General features: G+C 43.7%; 1 protein-coding gene across 1 annotated transcript in view; it reads right to left on the minus strand.

Moving 5' to 3' along the window:
• Nucleotides 1-428: 428 nt before the first annotated feature.
• Nucleotides 429-23906, minus strand: part of ANXA5 (annexin A5) — a 76047-nt gene continuing 52569 nt past the window's right edge. The window contains exons 10-13 of the mRNA XM_073641163.1: nucleotides 9426-9521; nucleotides 7940-7998; nucleotides 5124-5246; nucleotides 429-1069 (exon numbers count right to left, since the gene is read on the minus strand). Of these exons, the coding sequence (XP_073497264.1) occupies nucleotides 1007-1069; nucleotides 5124-5246; nucleotides 7940-7998; nucleotides 9426-9521 (341 nt within the window). The 3' untranslated portion in view covers nucleotides 429-1006. The remainder of the gene's footprint in view (nucleotides 1070-5123; nucleotides 5247-7939; nucleotides 7999-9425; nucleotides 9522-23906) is intronic.

The following is a 23906-nucleotide window of genomic DNA, read 5'->3' on the forward strand; positions in this document are numbered from 1 at the left end:
ATTATTACACAAATTCATTTATGGACATTATGATTTGATTTCTTCGCCTGCGTGCATTGGATGGGTTGGTACAGACATTTGGTGAGAATTTCATGGCACTAGCACCTTTAGGAATATATTTACTCAGAAAATTAGTGACACATTCAGTGTGTGCAGCAAAAACACCATTTACACATATATATATAAAAAATGTATATACACACATTTGGTTACTCTCGATGTGCAATACACAACCGGATGGGGAAAAGATTATAAATATTTTTATCAACTTTAACACTGAAACTAGGAAAAAAAAAATTGACAAAATCTGTTTATCAAGAAGTTTTTTCAGCCTGTGATGTACATCAGCAGTAAAAGCAGAAATGAAAACACTTTCAGATTTTGCTTTGCTCCAAATGGGATGTTAAATATCAAACACCAATCACACCTTAATTTTAGGATATTTATTTCTTGCAAGTGTAGACGATTCCAGGCACCTGAACGACTCAGGCTGGGCTCGGGTTAGTGCAACATCTTTCACTATGTTCATGACCTAATAATGTGAAAAGCAGCAGGAAGGTGAGCAAGGAGCTAGAAAATCTACAGAACAGGTTTTATAGAGTGAAATACACGTCTGATCTGAAATGGCGGCTACTGGCTTCAATGCAACCGAGGACAGGACTAGATGATCAGTTACATATAAATATTGAAGTCTGCTGACTGGAATGTCAATTAGCACCTAATACTGCCCCAAACTACAAGTAAGGCACATTTTAGCATATTTTACCCCTCCTCCCCCCACTGATCTACTGAAACACCATCATGAAAGGTTTTTATAGTAAGCCAAGTTCAGTTCAGGATAAAAGAAGGGGTCTGGATGTTATAAAAGGGAACGTGCGGCACTAGACTAACCCAGAGGCCATGGGACACTATGGTGGGTAACAATGCACTTAGCGATTAGATATAGTAACTGTTTTAGTGTAATATACAGGCTTTACACGTGGCTGCCTTCTTGGGAACAGTAATATTACTCATCGTCCCCACCGCATACAAGGAGGAGAGTGTTCCTGTAGTCTCCAGATGTGTCACCCTGCAAGAAAGACAGATAATATTCAATGAGTCACACAGAATCCACAGAAAAGGAAATTTATCTAGCTTTCAATTAAGTTGTTTGATGACTACTGCACAAATTTTAGCAGTAAAGACATAAAACCTAGAATACAGTTAGCTATAGTTAGAAGAGAAATTGTAAGTTTTTAAAAAGTTGCATATCAAGGACATACAGTTTGGTCCAGAAATATTTTGACATTTTAGCCGTTTACCAAATCATATTGAAGATCTAGTTATAATCAATAGGAGCTTAAAGTTCAGACTCTCAGCTTAAGGCTACGGTCACACTATCAGTATTTGTAAGCCAAAACCAGGAGTGGAACAATCAAAGAAAAAAAGTATAAAAGAAACACGTCACCACTTCTGTATTTATCACCCACTTCAGTATTTTACAACAGTATTTGTAAGCCAAAACCAGATCAAATACTGAACGTGTGAACATGGCCTTAATGTGATGGTATTCACATCCTAATTGGAGTAAGGTTTTAGGAATTACAGCTCTATAATATGTAGCTGCCTCATTTCAAAAGTAACCGGACAATTATCACAAAAGCTACTTAATGGGCTGCATGAGTTAAATAGTTGTTAATCCATCATCAATTAAGCAGGTAAAAGGTCTGGAGCTGATTCCAGGTGTGGTATTTGCATTTGAAAGCAGCTGCTGTGAACTCACAACATGCGGTCAAAGGAACGCTCAATGGACGAGAAACAGACCATAATTAGGCTGAAAAAAGGAATCCATCAGAGAGAACATTTCTGCTAGGAGACTACCAAGTCAACAGTTTGAAACATTCTGGAAAGAAAAAAAAAAAAAAAAAAAAAAAAAAAAAAGAAGAAGTGCACTGCTGAGTTGGGAACTCAAAAAGGCATGAACCGACATGGAAAACCGTGGTGGATGAACGCAGAATCGCTTCTATGGTCAAGAAAATCCCCTTCACAACATCCACCCAAGTGAAATATATAAATATATCTGGCCTTTCTATTTGCAGGGCCGATTAATGGTTTGCATCTTGTGGTGAACCCTCAGTATATATACATACATGCCCGCTTCTTGAAAAGCATTCTTTGGACAGATTAAACTAAGAACAACCTGTACAAGAATGATGGTAAGAAGAAAGCATGGAGAAGGCTTGGAAAGGCTCATATTCCAAAAGTTCACAACATCCTTTGTAAAACATGGTGGAGGCAGTGTGATAGCATGGACAATACATGCATGTCTTCCAATGGCACTGGGTCACTAGTGTTTATGGATGATGTGACTAAAGACAGAAGCAGCCGGAAGTCTGAAGTATACAGATCTATACTTTCTGCTCAGATTCAAACAAATGCAGCAAGGTTGATTGGACGGCAGTTCACAGTAGAGGTAGACAATGACCCAAAACTGCGAAAGCAACCCAGGAGTTTAAAGACATATTAGTTGAATATTCTGGAATTGCTGAGTCAATCACCACGACAGAGTTAAATTTTGCCTTTTTTAAGCATGTAAAATACAAGGCAGAAAGACTCACAAACAAGCAACAACTCAAGTCAGCTGCAGTAAAAGCCTAGTAAAGCATCACGAAAGAGGAAACTAAGTGTTTGCCTGAAGTCTGGAAGCCATGGACATCACCAGTCATTGCCTGCAAAGTATTCTCTACAAAGTATTAAAGATGACCATTTTATTTATGGTAACGTTAAATTGTCTAATAACTTTTGAGCCCCTGAAATGAGGAGGCTTTGTAGAAGAATGGTTGCAATTCCTAAACGTTTCACAGGATTTTTATTCAACCCCTTTAATTAAAACTGAAAATCTACACGTCAATTGCATCTCAGTTTTATTTTAAAATCAAAAATAGTGGGATGTTGAGCCCAAATTACGAAGATGCAACCACTGTCCAAAAATTTTTGGACCTAACTTTGATGCACAGTGAAATGGAATGTGTTACCAGGGCTTTGCTATGTAATTGGAGAATAATATAGGGTCAGAGACCCCGATTCCAGCGATGTGTCACTTACTGGACTGCTTGTTGCAGTTTCAATAAATACACTGTTTTATCAGCAGAAGAGCAGTAGAGTACTAGAAAATAGTGATGAGCGAACATTAAGATAAGGTGTTATCGAGCACGCTTGGGTGCCAACTGAGTATCTTTGACGAGCTTGAAAAATATGTTCGAGTTGCAGCTGCATGTCTTGAGGCTGTTTGACAGCTGCAACACATGCAGGGATTGCGTAACAAACAGCCGCGAGACACGCAGCCGCGGCGACGACTAACACATTTCTCAAGCACACCGAAGTTACTGTTAGAACCCGAGCATGCTCCGATAACACTGGACCCGAGCACATTTGCTCATCACTACTAAAAAACCTACTGCCATGTAGTCCTCCATATTCATAAGCTTCTGGTAACCCTGCCTACACTGATTGGCAGCTTTCTGCTTATACACAGTCAATGGTATGGGCGGGGTTATATAGAGCACAGCATTAAGTGAACTGCTAGGTCTGCAGTAGAGAAAACAGATGAATATGACAGCAAGCAGACCAGAAAAGAATCAGGGTATCAGACCCTAAATCATGCTGCCCTCCGATTACATAGCAAAAACCTGCTTACAGATTCCCTTTAACCCCTTTCCAACCCATGACGTCTTAGTACGCACATTTGCGTACCCCCGGTTCAGTGAGGGCTGCTGCGCTGAGCCCTCACTGAACCGAGCACATGTCAGCTGACATGTGCCCGCAATAGTCGCGGGTGGAATCGCGATCCACCCGCGGCTGTTAACATGTTAAATACCACTGTCAATCTCCGACAGCGGCATTTAACGCGCGCTTCCGGGTTGCGCGTCATAAGCCCCGCCCATCGGCGACCCCGTCACGTGATCGCGGGTCGCCGATGGGCGTGCATGACAACCCAGGGTCTGCAGCAGACGCCTGTGGTTGTCATGATCTGGTCGCTATGAGCGCCACCTAGTGGTCGGAGCTCATAGCACAGGACCATTTCTGCTGCATGCAGGGGATCTGCTCGTCCCCTGTATGTAGCAGAGACGATCAGACAACTGCTGCTTCTAGTCTCCTATGGAGACTATTGAAGCAAGCAACAAGTGAAAAAAAAATGTTTTTAAAAATATAAAAAGTTTAAATCACCCCCCTTTCGCCCCATTCAAAATAAAATATAAAAAAAAAACCCACATACACATTTGATATCGCCGCGTTCAGAATCGCCCGATCTATCAATATAAAAAAAGAATTAATCCGATCGGTAAACGGTGTAACGAGAAAAAAATTCTAAACGCCAGAATTACTTTTTTTGGTCGCCGCAAAATTGAAATAAAATGCAATAACGGGCAATCAAAACATCGGATCTACCCCAAAATGTTATCGATAAAAAAAGTCAGCCCGGCGCGCAAAAAATAAGCCCTCACCCAGCCCCGGATCACGAAAAATGGAGACGCTAAAGGTCTCGGAAAATGGCGCTATTTTTTTTTAGTTTTTTTAACCAAATTTTGGAATTTTTTCTCACCACTTAAATATAAAATAACCTATACATGTTTGGTGTCTACGAACTCGTAATGACCTGGAGAATAAGAATGGCAGGTCAGTTTTAGCATTCAGTGAACTTGGTAAAAAAAATAAATAAAAAACAACTGTGGTATTGCACTTTTTTTGCAATTTTACCGCACTTGGAATTTTTTTCCCGTTTTCCCGTACACGATATGGTAAAACTAGTAATGGCGTTGAAAAGTACAACTTGTCCCGCAAAAAATAAGCCCTCACATGGCCATATTGTCCAAAAAATAAAAACGCTATGGCTCTGGGAACAAGGGGAGCAAAAAACGAAAAAGCAAAAACGACAAAACCCAAGGTTGCGAAGGGGTTAATATACAATATCAATATTTTTATAACTTGTAGTTTTTAGTGCAGGCCAAGATGTAGGACAACTCTATTTAGCTGGTAGACAGAATTAAAAGGACCATTAGAATTTTACAATACCTGGATAGTTTCATTCTGTCTGCATCAAAATACATATTGCATTACAATTATTTAAAAACAATATTATTTACCCTAATTGCCTGGTGCAGAGATTTCCCAAAATTCTTACGGTACTCCTTCCTAATGTCAAGCAAATCTATTTCACTCCTGGAAACCATAACTCTGACCAGAGTGGAATCATCAGTGCCAGCTCCCTGCATAGGGAAAAATGGAGACATGAATATCGTCATGAAGACATGGAGAGCACATTCATGCGTTCTGAGCACCTCCAATAATTAACCAAAAAAAAACAACAACTGATCAGATAATTTGGAATTTCTATTGTCACCACTAGGAGAAGGGGGGGGGATAAAAATCTATGTACAACAGTTTGGAACAAAGGTCTGTAGTCTGTATGTAATAAGTAAGTAGGTGTAATAAAAGGTTAGTAGTTTCCCCCCCCCCTTTACGGCTCCCTCCCCACTTGGCTTTTAAGCCACCGACAGATCCTGTGCGGAGAGGATATGTTTTTCCTTACCCAATTTACCTGATATATAACAATACTATGGCATTGTTTGGAACAGTCTGTCCATATGATGGACAGACAATTCACGGTTTGGGCTGCGCCAATCAAAATAAAGACCCTTGATCCAATAAAGAAGCAGATTTTATTCCACAACACATTCCCACACAGGACTGGAGTCTCTCTCAAGACTAAACCAACTGACTACGTGAGAAAGACGCCAGTCTTGTAAAGAAGCGGTTTTCATGCCACAATGCATTTCCACACATCATTGGATCAAGGATCTTCATTTCGGTTAGCGCAGACCAACCCATGAATTGTCTTCAACCCCAGCCATTGAGCTGCAGCAAATGCTATTAGCTTTCACAGGAGTTGTGCCTACACAACCCGCTCAGGTGAGCATATAACCTGGATCTAATACCTTTTATAAAAAGATGTATCACCCTATGGTATGGTGCACCCTTTCCCTACAGTGTTTATAATAATGTATAATAAATGTATTGTCCATCATGTGGCTAGTGTATGAATATAACCATTGTATATAGAAAGATTTACAGCATAAACCAATTTTACAAAATGTCATTACTTTTTAACGCACTGCTCAATACTTTATTGATACAATGAACACATGACAAACTCAAGATTGAAAGGGGAAAAACAGACAGGGCTACATAAACAGGTCAGAGCCCTAGTAAATACAATACAGATATGGAAACACCCACTAAATAAGATAGGCAAACCTAACACAAAGTGGACATATATCCTACTCCCATATACTGATAGCAACCCAATGTAGTAGTGAATCAAAGTATAATTCACAAATTCATCCTATTCCAAAGAATATGTACTATATGGGATTATCAAACTAAATATACTAAGTGGATACATATCCTACTGGTATAATATTAACCCCATATAGTCAAGAACCTACATCTGCTACATAGAATTCATGAAGTTACACGGAACAGAACAAGTTTAATATAATCAGATCTAAATTGCAAAAATGTCCAGTTAACATGATACTCATTGAATTTTTTTTCTCCTGAATGAATTTCTCCAAAGATTACAAGGATAATAAATGAAAACTCCATACAGACCCTCTGTAGTAGCCCAGAGGAAACCCCTGACGTGCGTTTCACGTATGCTTCATCGGAGGGGGCCTCCACTGGGCTACTACACAGGGTCTGTATGCAGTTTTAATTTATTATCATCCTTGTAATCTTTGAATTTTTCCCCCTGAATGAATTTCTCCAACGATCATCATGTTAACTGGACATTTTTGCAAATTAGATCTGATTATATTAAAACATTAGCCAGTTAACCCGTTCTACACCCGGGTGGCGAGCATTTTTATTGCTATTATGGTCTCCATCCTAGTCCCCATCCTCTCACGTGCCGCCCAGTTCCGGAGGCTGGGGGAGGAGTGTGGCGCCGGAGTACGAGTGTACCCATACCACGCATGCGCCAATTCAGACGCTGCACTCCTCCCCCAGCCTCAGAGGCGCCGCGTCAACAATCCTCCTGGTCAAGTATGTACTTATGGCGCCAGAGATCGCGGTATACGTTCAGTACCTACGTATATCGCGATCTCTGGCACCATATACTCCTCTTGCCTGTAACGGCTGGATGCGTTCTTCTGTCTGAAGCCTGCCTGCGCAGGCGCATCATGCTTGCGCAGTCTATAGAGGCTTCGGACACATCTACCGTTAGAATTCATGAAATTACATGGATCAGAACATCTATAATATATGTAGCAGATGTGGATTCTCAACTATATGGGGATTAATATTTTAACCAGTAGGACATGTATCCACATAGTATATTTAGTTTGATAATCCCATTCTCTGCAATAGGATGAATTTGTGCAGTATACGTTGATTCACTACTACATTGGGTTGCCATCACAGTATATAGGAGTAGGATATGTGTTAGGTTTGCCTATCTTATGTAGTAGGGGATAGATAGATTATATATACACAACCATAGACATCTGAGAAAGGCGTTCTGCCGAAACGCGCCTCTGGGTTTGAGCTCTGGCGGTTTTCCCTGCATAAGGTGCCTGAACACTTTAGGCAATTGCTGTATGTTTACATCCAGTTTATGAATTTACATGTTATCAGGTTGACCTTTTGTGGGCAATACCCTTCCCAGGCTACGAATATCAGCCTCCAGCTGAATACTTGGCCTGGCTATTAAAATGGGCCATGACACTTTGCGGTTTAAAACCTTTTAAAGTTTAGACAGCTTTAGTGTCGGCATCCATTCCTGATGCCAATTTAGTTATTAATCAGTGCCAGGCTGCACAAATCATAATCACTCAAATACAGATACAGGGTCAAAAACCGTAAAAGTTTTGGGGAGGGGGGTTTGGTCGCGGTAACATACCTTTACTGCATAATTCAAAGTTTCTGCAAGGTACGCAGGGACACTTCGGACAGACTTCGCTGAAAACAAGTACAAAGCAAAACAAGTCATTGCAGAATGAAATTTTATATATTACAAAGTTTCTTATCTTCACTTATCACAGGAAAATATCACTTTTCCCACACAGTGATCATTCACTCAATAACTGCTCCAATCTATCCATATTGAGGGATGAGATTACTGATGGTGCCTATAGAAGACTATGAAGGGGCTTTAAAACAGGGAAGTAGAGACATTGCACCAGTTTCTGGTGTCTACAGCTAGCAAAAGAGAAAAAATAGTGAAATATGCAGGATAGACCTAAATGAGCAGAAATTCCTCATGTACACACACACCTATTCTGAAAAGTCACCAGAGACAACACCTGCAGATCCGTGTATATGAATCTCAGCTTAGGGCCCATGTACACTCTACAGTCTCTCTAGAGCCACCTAACCTATTAGCTTGTAATAGGGCTGACCCTTAAAAACAAACAAATTGAATTAGTTTCCACAATGGCAAGTTACTTACCATTGGTAGATTGGGCACAGGTGGGATGGGGGCTTTTTAGCTAGAGATTAGCTGTCCGCTTTTACAGCTTCTCTTTATATACAATTCAAAAGGACTTATGTTCACATTTCTACACTATGGCCCACAGACCAGGCTACTTTAAAATAAAACCTTTTATTTACTTCTGTTAATAAGAGGTTTAGATTGTTTAAGTAAAAAATAAGGAGGGATGAGCTACAGAACCACTGGTTCAATTTTATTGCAGCAGAGACTTTTCGATCTGGACTGCTCCCATCTATTCAGGTAGGATTTGTTTTACATTTTTTCTCTTTTTATTCATCAGTGGTTCCATAGCGCATCCCTCCTTCTTATTTTTCCCTTATATTGTTGTTGGCACTAAGGGCAATAGTGCTATTGGGATTGCGGTTCTGTTTCCATGTGTTTTTTTTGAAGCAGCAGCACTGTTACGTATATTTAATTTTAAAGTACTTCTGGAAAATATAGGCTTAATAGATTTTTCCATGAAGAAACAATTTCCTAGGTCAATTACAGACCAGGACTTAAAAGGGGTATTCCCCCTCCAATATCCTACCCCAATTATGTAGTAGAAGTAATATTAGCAAATACCTCCAATTAGAAATTTAGTATAGTTCTTTTGATTCACCATGTTGCTTACCCCATGTGCAGGGCATTGCAGTATCATAGGTATCCATGGTTACGTCCACTAGCAACTAACTGTCACTACATGAGTGGACATAATCATGGATACCTAAGCGACTGCAATGTCCTGCACATGGGTTAAGCGACATAGCGAATCAGAAGAACTACACGTCTAATTGTAGGTATTTGCTATTACACCTACTACATATTGGGATAGGAATACCCCTGTAATAGCTTTACCATTATCTGCTGTCTCATTTTAAGACAGCAAAAAGAAATTTACAGACTAGATCCTTACTTATGGCAAGAAGAAGGTTTTCTAGGTTACCAGATGTTTCCCGGCCAATGCTCTCTTCAATCTGAAACCCAGAGATGGTCATGTACTTATCAAATGCTGAAACAAAAAGAAATCATGTAATCTTGTATAGTGCAAAAGATGTGTCAGTTCACTACATGTTACAAGAAACAAAGCGATACAATAGTGATGTGCACACCTGAAAAATATATAATTTTATTCACAACTGCTCATTAAAAACAAAACAATACAGAAAAACCCCATTGACCCATGAAGTATATGCGAGTATGAGTAACAGCTAGATCAATATATAAATATAGTATGAAATCATATAATACCTTAGTCACAATTCCTATAGAAGCATGTAAAGGCCATCACAACCCCATCATGTGAGGGTACGTATAATATTTTACACCACTTGGTTATCAGATAAGACCCTATTTGCACTTTCGGTCCCTCCAGTTTTACCATTTGATTTAAAAACGTACGGAGTTACACAAATAGCTGATTACTCTACATTCACAATGGATGGGATGATCGTGACGTCACCTCTGCTGATTAATTCTTGGCGCGGATTGGCTGAATAGTTACTGACCAATCTGCACCAAAAGGGTGGATTTAAAAATCGTGATCACCGCTCTGCACACTATTTTCCTTACATCTGGTGTGCAGAGCGGTTGCATAGCCACTGTATACCTGTCAGAAAGGAGTGCAATGGCAAGTCTGTCTTAAAAAACTTGAAAGCAAACTGATACCTCAGCAGTCTGAAATTAAACAGCACAAAAAGGACAAGTTTGTTCGGGACAGGCAGATTTTGAGACTGGATGAAAAATTCCCGGGTACAGTCCCAAAAAACACATCCACGTAAAAATTAAAGCCAGAAAAATAGAAGAAAAAAAAAAAAAAGCATACCACGTAATTACTGGACATCTGATACTGACTCGTGCCTCGGATGATACGTTCCAGCAGGAACGTGAGGCAGGATTGACAACTACAAGGAGGTCCCCTTTGGGAAACTAATAAGGAGGAGGGGAGGGGGGGCAAACATAGGTCGAGGAGGAACAAAACGAAAACAAGTGTCCTGGCGGAGATAACTGAAGGAACAGATCAATCTTTAAATTTTATTAATTTAACATAGCATATGCTTGATAAAGATATGGTATCTCTGTTGAAAAAAGGTCTCACGTATTGTATACCCGATAAATTTGATATTGTGGAATTTAAGGTTGACTTATTTAAGGCTACACGTAAAATGCATCTGTTTAAATCCTTTTTGAAGAATAAATCAGGAGTGCACCAAGAATTAGAGGGAGAGATCCCCTGATCGACAGGTGCCGGAGGTTTCATGACGGATGAGACAACCAGACACCTGTTAGGCAGTGATGTATCCCTATTGTTGAGTTTGAATGATGACACAATTGGGGCGCACTCCACACAGACTAGTAGGGAGACTTTTCAGGGGGGGTGGTGTCACATCAACCTTTATGCCCCCCATAGTTCCTGGTAATAAAAGATTTATTTCAGGAAGCTGTGATCAGGGATGTAGAGGCTTCAATATATCCTGAATTACCCAAAAATTTAGAAAAAGGAGAATGGGAGGCCTTAAAAGATTCAGAAATGGGAGGACACTAATAAGAGGCAATCTTGTGCTTGAGACTAAAGAATATTACATACACGAAGCACACCGCCAGCTGTCAGATAAAAATACGTATAAACCCCTCAAATTCAATCCCTTAACAAAATTTCAATTGAGATTGAAGTCTCTATTGGAGAAGTATGTTGCCAAAGGAATTCTTACGGATAAAAAAAAGCGAACAAATTGTATCCGGATTTTCCACAGACCGCTAATTGGCATTTTATACCGAAGGTCCACAAATCCACAACGCAGACGCCGGGTCGCCCCATCATTGCGGGCATTGGCTCGCTTACTGAATCGTTGTCCAGATATATTGACTGGCTTCTCCAGCCTCTGCTGAGGGAGATTCCATTGTATATTAAGGACACGGGAGATTTTTTAAAGTCCTTAAAGGATTTTGAATGGCAGGAGGATTTTGCCTTGGCCTCAATAGATATAGAGAGCCTCTATAAGAGGATCCCACATCAAAATATTGGGGCTGTCCGCAACATCCTCTCCCACACAAACAGGAGTGAAAATGTTATATTGTTTGTGTGTGAATCCATAGGATTTAGGCTGAGTTCACACGATGCGTTTTTCATGCGTTTCCGCGGCGTTTTTGCAGTTGCGGAAACGCATGAAAAACGCATGGTAGAAGGGCAGCAATGTTCCCCAATGGAAATCCGCATGTGCTGTGCCCATGATGCGGATTTTTCCGCAGCGTAAACGCTGCGGTCAAAAATCTGCAGCATGTCAATTAATTTTGCGGAAACGCTGCTCTTTTGCCGCCATTGACTTGCATTAGACCGCATGGAATCCGCATCACTGTATATGTTGATGCGCTTTTCATGCGGTCTAATGTGCGGATAGTACCCGGGTGTGGATGAGAGGACTCTCATCCAGACCCAGGTACCATTAAAAAAAAAAAGAATAAAATAAAAAATATATATATTCTCACCTTCTGACGGCCCGCGCAGCGCTCCTGCTTGGTTCCCCGCACTTCGCGGTTGAATGAAGAAGGACCTTCGCTGACGTCAGAGTCATGTGACGGGTCACGTGACGCTGACGTCGGAAGGTCCTAAAGTCTTCACTGCCGGCAGCCGGGACCGATGAAGCAGGACACCGGGGGCCATCAGAGGGTAAAGTATAGATTTATTTTTTATTTTTTGACATTCACACACACTATATAAATCCATGCCGGTTGCATGGATTTATATAGTGTGAAGTTGACAAGCACTTTCCAAGTGATGCTAAAAATCGCTTGGGAAGCGCTTGTCAACCCGCATGCGGAAATGAAAGTGAAGACCGCTTCATTTCCGCATGTCCCTGGCAGGAAACCGCATGTACAATCCGCATGCGTTTTTTCCTGCCAGAGAGATGCAGAAACGCTCAGGAAAAAATCCTGAGCATTTCTGCATCGTGGGCACATACCCTTATTTTGAGTCACAACTCATTCAAATTTATGGACCAGTGGTACGTTCAGTGCACTGGGACAGCAATGGGGACCCCGGCGGCTGGCGTTCTGGCTAATTTGTTCCTGGCTTCCTTTGAAGAAAAATTCATCTTCTCCAGTAGTAACCGTTTCTCCCAATTCCTTAAATTCTATGTCCAACTTGTGGACGACATTTTCATTGTCTGGTCAGGCAATAGGAGTGATTTTGACTCCTTTGTCAAGTATTTGAATGATGACAATGACATGAACACGTCGTTCACCTCAGTGTTTGGAAACACGAAATTGAATTTTTTGGATGTAAAACTTAAAATTGTGGATGGCAATCTATCCACAGAATCTTTTTCAAAACCCACATCCTGTAATGCACTGCTTTACTATCAGAGTGCGCATCTTTTACACAAGAAGCAATCTTTACCCTACAGTCAATTTTTACGCTTGAGAAAAAATTAACAAAACTGCCTCCTTTGTAAAAGCACGAAATCTGAAAATGAAGTTCAAACTAAAGGATATCCAGACGATATCGTAGATAATGCCTATCAAAGGGTATGCCAATTTCCTCAGACCTAGTTATTAAATCCCAAAAAAAAAAAAAAAAAAAAAAAAGGACAATACAGATAAGTTTAAGAGATTAATTTTCAATTTTAAGTTTGGTCCTATGGATAAAAAAAATTAAATCAGCAATTCTGAAAAACTGGCATCTTGTCACTGCAGACAGGTATTTCCAAGTGGGAGTAGGAAATCCATTGATTACTTACCGCAGGGGACCAAATTTGAAAGACAAGCTTGTAAAGAATCGCATAGAGGGTAACTCGGCAAGGAATTGGTTATATAAATCAGTAATCACGGGCAATCACAAATGTGGTACTTGTAATTTTTGCAGTTTTCAGGAGAATGCCCAGCAAATAGAACTTGGAGGAGTACACCATGTGATCAGGGATCTGATTACATGTAGAACCAAATTCACGGTTTATGCAATTTTTTGCCTGTGTAGAAGGTTCTATATAGGCAAAACAATTAGACCCCTGTTCACACGGTTCAGAGAGCATTTCAATTCAATCCTTTCAGGGAAGGGCTCTAAAAGGTTAATAGAGCATATTCGCACTGAGTATAGGGGTAATCCTGAAGTCATGCGCTTCATAGGATTAGAAAAAGTGGCATTGCCACGCAAGGGAGGAAACCACAAAAGGATCCTCTTACAGAGGGAGGCGAAATGGATCCTCCGAACTAATGCCCAGGGACCCCTCGGCTTAAACGACAAGTTAGACATGGCAGTATTTTTTTGATGGTTCCATGAATATTTTGTAAAAAAAAAAATTTATTTATTTTTTTTTTTAAAACAATTGTTTTTAATTTTGTATGGCTGTTTGGTCTAGAGGGTGGGGTCGGGAGTATTTTAACCCCTGCACACCCCCATAACCATATGCCTGGACCCGTAGAAGCGTGATAGACACGCGAAACGGTAGTCGTCCGCAAAAGGCGCTGCTTCCCTGCATTTTTAATGGAAATGGAATAAAAGATGATATTACATCGGTGTGCCACCTCGCTTTTTTCCCCATGTAAGAAAGGAGTATCATTGGTGGCTCAGATCAGTAGCACTGCTGATCAGTCTGCACCAAGGGACTTTCTTTTATTAGCTCTAGGTAGAATAGTGTACGTCGCAGCGTTAGTGACGTCCAATTTTCTTGTAGGAAAAAAATTAGGGAGGTAACGCATTAGGGGAATTCGCAGTGTTAGGTGATTTTTTTTTTTTTGCGAAAGAGAAAAAAAAAACACAGACAGAATAGTTAGCGCTGAGTAGCTTTATAGAAGGGCATTAGTGTAGTGGGGAGAATAGAGTGATGTTCTGGCAGGTCTGGGGCTCTAATAATGTGACACGGCATTTGCAATCTGGTCCAGCAAAATTTGCACTCCATAATAACAATTGTTCCATTTTGAGCCCTGCCATGTGCCCAAATAGTTTCTGACCACAATAGGAGGGGGGGGGGGGGAATTTGAGTACTTAGGAGAAATTCTGTTATAAATTTTGCAGTTCTTGTCCCTTCATTTACACATTGTGAAAATAATAAAAATTGGGACCTAAAGCAACCTTTCATTGAATAGAGGATTTTTTCCAGGATTCAGAGCCCAATGTTATAAGTAGTGTTGAGCCACCCCCGTAGTGTTCGAGTTCGGTTCGGTTCGTCGAACACCCGTGTGTTCGCCGAACTGTTCGTCGAACACCTTCGAACACCGTTAAAACCAATGGCAGGCAAACAAAAACACATAGAAACACATAGAAAACACCTTCAAAGGTGTCCAAAAGCTGACAAACTGCTCAGAAGACACAACTAACACATGGAAAAGTGACAAGTACATATAGTCATGCGAAAAGAAAAGAGGTGGAGGAGTAAAAGGAGGGGGAGACACAGATATAGGCATGTCATGCCCTTCTAAAATCCAAAAAGTGAGAAGCCGAGACGGCCAGTCCGCTCCTGCCCGTGCCACCTCCGTGTCGCCGGGTTTGTGCCAGAGCCGCGGTGAACCCTGACGGCCAGCCCCCCTCTCCCAATACTGGTGCCTGTCCGCTGGTGGGTCGAGAGAGCCCCCCTGTGGTGGAGGCAGCTCTAAGCTTTTTAATTTAAATTGTCCCTCTAATTTGAATGAATACACTTTAAATCCATTTACAAGGATCTATTGGAGGGCAAGTCTCATGCCAGCAGCCGCGTAATTCCAGCTCCAGTAGCGTCCACTAAAGCTGCTGCAGTTAAAAAGCTTTTATAAGGATCGAGCTCGGCTGTCCACCGCAAGGCATCCTAGTGCCAGTCCCAGCCCCTATGCCTTGGGGTGCCTCCTGATGCTCTTCACTAAGTATCCCGTGGTCCCGAAGCATTTCCTTTGAAAAAATTAAGTGTCCAAACTACAGGTGGTGTAGCTTGCTTAACAGCCGGGATAATCCGCTGACTAGCAGACACTGCTACTAGGCACAAAGTATTTCCTGGGCTAGATGCAGTTAAAAATTTGTAAGTAGATACTCTCGTTGGATGCTGAGAAAGCATTCCATAGAGTCTCCTGGCACGCCATATATGATTCTCTTAAAAAGCTTGGGGTAGGGGTCTAGGGGACCCTTTTATAGCCAAAATCACGGCCCTGTATCACAATACGTCACCTAGGCTGAAGATAAATGGAACTGTAGCACCGAGGGCTCGGTTGCTACAGACGTATTGCACCTCACCCAGAGGTGTGATATCTCACTCTCCGATAAGGATGGAGTGTGGATCAGGACCCGACACCTGCATGCATTACACCACATTGCCGTGGGGCAGGGCGACCAATATGCCCCTGAGATGGGCACGACAGTCCCTGTCCCTGGCTGGAGTGGGGGGAGGGAACACTGAGGAAGGGGAACCCTGCAGTGCAGGAGCAGGGAGGAAGCAGTTCCTGGGTGCATTGAGAAGGGAGTATAAAAGGTGGGCACCATCTTAGTTCAGTGCAGAGAAGTCTGAGCAGAAGTGGCAGGGAGCAGGGGCTCTGCATGAGCTCTGCTCCGGAGGCGGGCCTAGTAACAGAGGCCCAGGCCTGCAAGAGGGAGAAGGAAGGAAGAGGAGCGGAGAAGGCTCCAGGAACGAGGAATGAAGGGATCCCAGGGGTGCGGACGGGCGAGTCGCCACCGCACGCCCGAATCCACCTGCGTGGAGGGGTCAGGCCAAAGGGGGAGACCGGTCCCCGAACTAGTGGAGGCAGGAAACGACCCTCAGCTAGAAACCGGAGGCTCTGACATTTTATGTGGCGCAGCCCCTTGCTCCACCCGCTAGGAAGGCACCACATAGGGTCAGGGAAACTGGCGCCAAGTTTACCAAGAGGAGGCCCGAGGCAGCCGGACAGAAGTGTTGGTAAGAAAGGCCAGACAAAGGACACACAAAGGGGGTCCTGTGAAGCGCTCCAAAGTTATCTGGGAGTTGTCTGAGCCCCTCCCCTGGTGAGCACAGTACGACGTGGGCAGCCGTTACCTGCAGACGTGGTCTGGATAATAAGAACTGTGAGTAAAGGCCCTGAACTGCATCACTGACTCCGTGTCGTTACTGCTGCTGCCCTGCACCATCACCGCCATCACCCCCATCCTCCGCATACAGGCTATACTCCTCCCGTGGGGAGTTATGCTACGCTCTGCTGCACCCACAACACCAGCCTTAGCGGTCTGCCCTGTAGCGGCGGTTCACTCTGACCGCAATCCACAGGTGGCGTAGTCGGACATTTAAACATCAAAACCACATAAATAGTTCCGCCACTGGTTTGACCGCCCTGAGCCACGGAACCGGATCGCCGCCACGAAGACTACAACCACCAGCATCCACCAAAAAGGGTCCGGCTCCGGGTGTCCCAAGGCCCAGGGGGTGCGTCAGAACATTTTCATCACCTTTCACAATCACCAATGGGACAAGGCAGGGATGTCCTCTGTCCCCTCTCTTATACATCCTAGTGACGGAGCACCTGCTCTCATCAATTCGCCATAACCCCAATATTAGGTGGATTGAGGTGGGAGGCACCGAGTACAAGTGCTCTCTATTTGCTGATGATGTCCTAGTATATATCACTCAATCACATATATCCATCCCTGCTGTTATGGCTGAAATAGATCACTTTGTTACATGGTAAAATTTTAAAATCAATGCAGCGAAGTCGGAGGCCCTCGATGTCTCCCTCCCTAAATCCATATAGGATTCCATCCAGTCCAACTTTCCAGTTGCCTGGCCCTCACAGGGTATCAAATACTTAGGAATTCCTATTCATAGAGACCTCTCCCATCTATGTTATCTTAATTTTGGGCCCTTTATTGAACAATTCCATACAGACCACGGTTGGCAAGTTAGAACTGCAAGATTCACTACGTGAACCACTGGTGTTTTGTGGAAAAGCACATGTACACCGCGTTCCAAATTATTATGCAAAAAGTGTTTAGGAGTGATAAGGGAAGAATTTGTTTGTTTGTCAGTTAAACTCATTGATGGTGATGTGTGTCAGGGCTCTTTATATCACTGTAAGCAATTGCAGACACCTGTGCTAATTAGTTTGGCAGGTGTGTCCAATGAAAGGCAAGACTACTTAAGAAGGCTCTCTCACATTATTAAGCAGCCTACATTTTCTGCCAAAATGGGAAAGAAAAAGGATGTGTCGGCTGCTGAGAAGCAACAAATTGTGGAGTGTTTAGGTCAAGGCATGACTACAATCAACATTGTGCGATGATCAGGATGAAGTGTCTTGGCAATCAAGAAGTATGTAGCTGATTCACAGTACACATGTGTGCGTGCTGATAAGGGCAAATTGAGGACTCTTTCCTACAGGCAATTACGTCAGGTTGAAACAGCAGCGGCAAAAAAGCCTTGTCATAGCAGCAGACAAGTTTTTGAAGCTGCTTGTGCCTCCAACGTCCCCCGAACAACAAGATGCAGGGTCCTTCAGAGGTTTGCAGCTGTGCATATGCCATCCTGTCGACCTCCTCTATCCACTTCACACAAGCAGAAACGGCTCCAGTGGGCCAAACATTACATGAAGACTGATTTCAAAACTGTTTTGTTCACGGATGAGTGCCGTGCAGCGCTCGATGGTCCAGATGAATGGAGTGGAGGATGGCTGGTTGATGGACACCCCACGCAAACACGGCTACAGCGCCAACAAGGAGGAGGTGGAGTAATGTTTTGGGCTGGAATCATGGGGAGAGAGATTGTCGGCCCCTTTAGGATCCCTGAAGGCGCTAAAGATGAACTCCATAATGTATGTGGATTTTCTCAAACAGCACTTCCTGCCATGGTTCAAGAAGAAGAACCGTGTATTTCACAGCAAGATCATTTTTCTGCATGATAATGCACCATCTCATGCTGCACATAAAACATCTGCATCTCTGGCTGATATGGGCATAAAAGGGGACAAACTTATGGTGTGACCCCCATGCTCCCCTGACCTCTACCCCATTCAGAACCTTTGGAGCATCATTAAAAGGAGTGTCTATGATGGCGGGAGGCAGTTCACATCTAAGCAACAGCTCTGGGAGGGTATTCTGTCCTCATGCAAAACAATTGAAGCAGAAACCATCCAAAACCTGACAAATTCAATGGACGAGAGAGTTCAGAAGCTCCTTTCGAACAAGGGGTCCTATGTGAAAATGTAACATCACCTAGAATAAAGTTTTGAGTTGAAAACTGTTTGATTTCAGTTTCTAACAACCTGCTAATGCTTATAATTTCAAAAATGACCATTTTTTTGGTCTTTATTAAAATGAAAAGGTTGATCGAAAAGTTTGGGGGATCTAAGAGTGTGGCAACCCAGTAGTCATAATTACTTCGAATTCTGACAATATGAGGGTCATGCTGCAGGTAGTGCAGCAAGAAGGCACTTATGTGTCTTGCGCATCTCGGAGCCCCAAAATTATTTTCCGGGCTAGATGCAGCTAAAAATTATTTTTAATTTTAAATCTAGTGAAGCTTATTATAGATGGCCTAATAGGATCAGTGCTGCACACTGCTACAAAGCCCAAATTATTTTCCAGTCAAGATACAGATAAACATGATTAGTAATTTGAAAGCTTAAAACGGTTGGTAGGGTGATTTTAACCAATCATCAAGCTTTTACTCTCCCCAGGATGACACAGGGGTAGAAAAGTCATTTCGGATCCATGATTTGTTCATCTTTATGAACGTGAGTCTGTCTACATTATCAGTGGAGAGCCGCGTGCGCTTATCTGTCAGCACACCACCAGCAGCGCTGAACACACGTTCAGACAGAACGCTGGCTGCGGGGCATGACAAGATCTCCAAGGCGTAAGTGGCTAGCTCCGGCCATTTATCCAGATTGGAAGCCCAAAAAGAGCAAGGGTCCAGTGACACAGTCGTGGCTTCAATGTTTACTTGGAGATACTCCTGTACCATCGTCTCTAGGCGTTGACTATGTGTCAGACTTCTTGTCTCCTGTGGCCTTGCAAAGGATGGGCTAAAAAAGTGGTGAAATGATTCCGCAAAATTGATGTTACCAGCAGATACTGTGGTTCTGTTACGGTTTGAGTGCTGAACACTTGACGGTCCCACGGTTGGCAAGTTGGAACTGTGAGATTCACTACGTGCACCACTGGTATTTTGTGGAAAAGCACATGTAAGATTCTGCAACAGTCTCTGCTGATACTCCTGCATGCGTGCATCCCTTTCTATGGCAGGAATAATTTCTGCAAATTTACTTTTGTACCGGGGATCTAACAGTGTGGCAACCCAGTAGTCAGGATTATTTCTAATTCTCACAATTCGAGGGTCATGTTGCAGGTAGTGCAGCAAGAAGGCACTCATGTGTGTTGCGCATCCAGGAGCACCAAGTCCCTGTTGTGTTGGTGGCGAGGTAACAATCATGCTTCCTTCCTCTGTCCTCTCCCCCCAACCTCGCACAACAGAAATGTGATCAAGGTCTCCCTCATCTGATGAGTCTTCCATCAGTTCGTCCTCCACTTCTTCCTGGGCTCCTGCACCTTCCTCACTAGTTTGGCTGCTACCATGCGCCCTGGTAAAACCATCTCCCCCACCCTCACATGCCTGCCGCCTTGGTGCTGCCGACCGTCTGGACCTTGCAGATGTTAGCCCTTCCGCATACAACTCCTCCTCCTCTACTTCCTCCACCTCCTCTTGTGCCACCACCTGACTCCGAATTCTGTTTAACATGTGCTCCAGCATGTAAATCACCGGAATAGTCATGCTGATAATGGCATCGTCAGCACTAAACATCTTCGTCGCCATTTCAAAACTGTGCAGAAGGGTGCATAGGTTCCTGATCTGAGACCACTCCTCCAGCGTGATTTGCCCCACCTCTGAATCTCGTTGGCCCAGGCTATACGTCAGAACGTATTGCACCAGGGCTTGTCGGTGCTGCCACAGTCGCTGCAACATGTGCAGAGTTGAATTCCACCGGGTAGGCACATCGCATTTTAGCCGGTGAAGTGGCAGGCCCAACGACTTCTGTAGAGATGTAAGTCGCTGAGCTGCAGGATGCGAACGGCGGAAGTGAGCACACAGCGACCGTGCCCTCTGCAGAAGGCCATCTAGTCTGGGATAGTGGGCTAAAAATTGCTGGACAACCAGGTTCAACACGTGAGCCATACAAGGCACGTGTGTGACATTGCCCCGGCGAAGGGCCGCACCCAGGTTTGCAGCATTGTCGCACACGGCCTTCCCTGGTTTCAGGTCCAGTGGAGACAACCATTCATGAAATTGGTTCTCCAGAGCTGACCACAACTCCTCAGCTGTGTGACTCACATTTCCCAGACATTTCAATGTAAAAACCGCCTGATGACGTTGAGCCCTACTGCCAGCATAGTAAGGAGGTGTGCAGGATCCCTTCTGCGCAGTTAGAAAGCTTGTGGCATGACCAGACAGGCTTTGGGTGCAGGTGGAAGACCGAGAGGAGGTTGAGGAGGCAGAAGCAGTGGAGGAACTTTGACATAAAGAGGATTGACGCACAACTCGTGGGGACGGCAAGACTTGGACAGCAGCCCCTTGTCCTGCTGTCACCATAGTTACCCAGTGCCCAGTCAGCGACATGTAACGCCCCTGTCCATGCCTACTCGTCCAAGTGTCTGTGGTGAAATGCACCCTGTCACACACAGAGTTTCTCAAAGAAGCGGTGATGTTGTGTGCGACATGCTGGTGGAGCGCAGGCACACCTTTCTTTGAGAAGTAGTGCCGACTGGGCATCTGGTACTGGGGCACTGCGACGGACATAAGGTCTCGAAAATCCTCTGTGTCCACCAGGCGGAAAGGCAGCATTTCTGTAGCCAAGAGCTTGCAGATGGTGAAATTCAACCTCTTAGCTTTCTCATGGCTAGGAGGAAATGGTCTTTTACTTGTCCACATCTGAGGGACCGAGGGCTGGCTATTGTGCTTAGACGGGGTTGATAAGGGTGTCCCCGGCAAACTGCCGGTCTGTGAGGAAGATGCAGGCGGACATGTTAGCACCACCTTTGGATCAAGGCAACCTATCTATGTCGGACAGCGCTCAACACCAGCTGGTGTTACCACCTCCAAAGAAAATGATGACCTGCCAATCACGCTGGCTGTTGCGGGTAAAGAGGTGGCAGGTCTGCGCCCCAAAACAGGTGTGACTGCTGTCCCCCCAGTCACAGAGGATGAAGAGGCCGCGGATGCACAAGATATGGCAGACGGTGATTGGCCCGGCCGGCTAGGCCGCATTGTAGCACACCGAGCTTCCCACTGCAACTTATGCTTCATGTCCATGTGCCGGTTCATGCATGAAGTACTCAAACTATGTATTTTTTGGCCTCTACTTAGCTTTTGCTGACAAATGTTACAGATAACACGAGTTGGGTCATCTTTATCGATCTAAAAAAATGCCCAGGCTATGCAAGGCTTAGCACCCATGCGACCTGAAGAGCCACCACGACTTGTGGTGAGAGGCAGAGTTGTGTTTGAGGATGCAGTTGTTGACGTGCTTCCAGTACTACGTCTCTGTCCAGGAAGGCGCAACCTGACCTCGTCGTCACTAGCATCTTCCTCCACCTCCTCTGCTGACCTCATCTCTTGGCTGACTGTGGGTTGACAGTAAGTGGGATCTCCAACCTCATCATCATCACCCTGTGTGTTATCACACCCGTCGTCCTCAGAGCCAACCTGTTCCTGCCCTGACAAAAAACTAAAGTTGTCGCTCCAATCAGGTATTTGAGTCTTATCATCGTCTTCCTCATTGTCTCCACCAACAGGAGTTACAGTTTGGGAATGAGGGTCTACATTATGGTCAGAACCTTCTGCGTCTGGTCCTGGATCAGACTCCTAAAGATTCTGGGCATCAGTGCAGATCATTTCCTCGTCTGGATTCACAGAAGCGCTGGAGTCGACCTCTGATTCCCAGGCTATAGTATGAGTAAACAGCTCTGCAGACTCAACCATCTGTTCTACCTCATACTCAGACGGGCAGCTGGAGATTTGGGAGCTGTGAGGAAGCAAGTGCAATTTGGGTGACACCTTTGAGGACTGGAGTATTTGTGATGTTGAAGTTGATGTGGAGGAGAGCCCACTTAAAGGAGCACTTGATATCCGTTGAAGCACCTGCTGTTTTTGTGCCTCATCTGGAATTTGTAGCGATTGGCGTGGCCGTAAGAAAGGGATCTTATCACATTGTCCGCTAAAAGAAGTAGACATTTTAGTTTGGCTGGAAGATGGTCTTTCTTCTGCACCTACCCCACGGACACAACCTTTTTTCCCCTTCCCAACACGCCTATTCCCCTTTCCACCAGCAGCAGGCCTTTTTCCACTCATTTTGGTGGTTAACTAATTCACAACTCTGGAGTTGTTTGCACAAAAAAACAATGGATGGTAACCGAGCAGAGCCGAGTGGCCAAACTGTGGTATTTGGCCAAAACTATTGGCTGGGCTAGATGCAGAAAAAAATTATTTTTAATTTGCAACCTGATGGAGGTCAGTATAGATGGACTAATAGAACAAGTCCCACACACTGCTAGAAGCCCAAATATTTTTTCAGAGCTAGATGCAGAAAAAAATTATTTTTAATTTGCAACCTGATGGAGGTCAGTATAGATGGACTAATAGAATGATGCTATGCCCAAAAGATTTTACTTCACTAGGTGCAGTAAAAAAATTGGTATTCTATACACAGGTGGTATATCTTGCAACACAGATAGGCTACTCCACTGACTAACACACTCTGCAATAGGCCAAAAAGGATTAGCTTTGCTAGATTCAGCCAAATGATGTGAAAAAAACTTGCACAGCACTGGCACAGACCTGCCTGGCAAAAACTGATAGGAACTGATGTAACCTAGTCCTGAAAAGGACTCCAATTACAATTAGTCTTTACTCCCACAATCTATCTATTTAAGAGCACAGACCTGCCTGATAAAAGTCGTAGGAAATGCTGTAACCTAGTCCTTAAAAGGACTGCAATCACAACTATTCCCTACTCCCAAGCTATCTGTATATTTGTGCGAAAATTGGCTTGAAATTAACAAGGTATAGCGCACACAGCAACAGCGGTGCCGTCTAACACGCAGCTGCAGCAGTGAGAAAATGGTGGCGATGGGGAAAATGGCTTGGTCTTATAGGGCAAGGACATGTGACATACACTGCCAATCACACATGCCCTTGCTTGTGTGAAGAAAAGCACTTCGCTCCGTGTGTGCGCTGCTGATAGGCTGACAGATTGCACCTCCCCACTGCAAATGCGGGAAAGAGAAAAAAAAATGGAGATCTTCATTGTTCCTGCAGAGATCCATCCCCTGCCCCTCCCCCCGCCCCGCTGTACACTCAAACTGCGTATTAACATTAATTTTCATCATTACTGAGAAAAAATCCAGTTATGATTTTGGTGCACGAACAGTTATCGAACATAACCTCGAACAGCCGAATTTTTCTCAAATTGTTCGTGTTCGCCGACC

This window comes from Phyllobates terribilis, unplaced genomic scaffold (assembly GCF_046119375.1).
Source record: "Phyllobates terribilis strain yellow unplaced genomic scaffold, ASM4611937v1 Scaffold_1__5_contigs__length_1240528914, whole genome shotgun sequence".
NCBI classification, from domain to species: Eukaryota; Metazoa; Chordata; class Amphibia; order Anura; family Dendrobatidae; genus Phyllobates; species Phyllobates terribilis.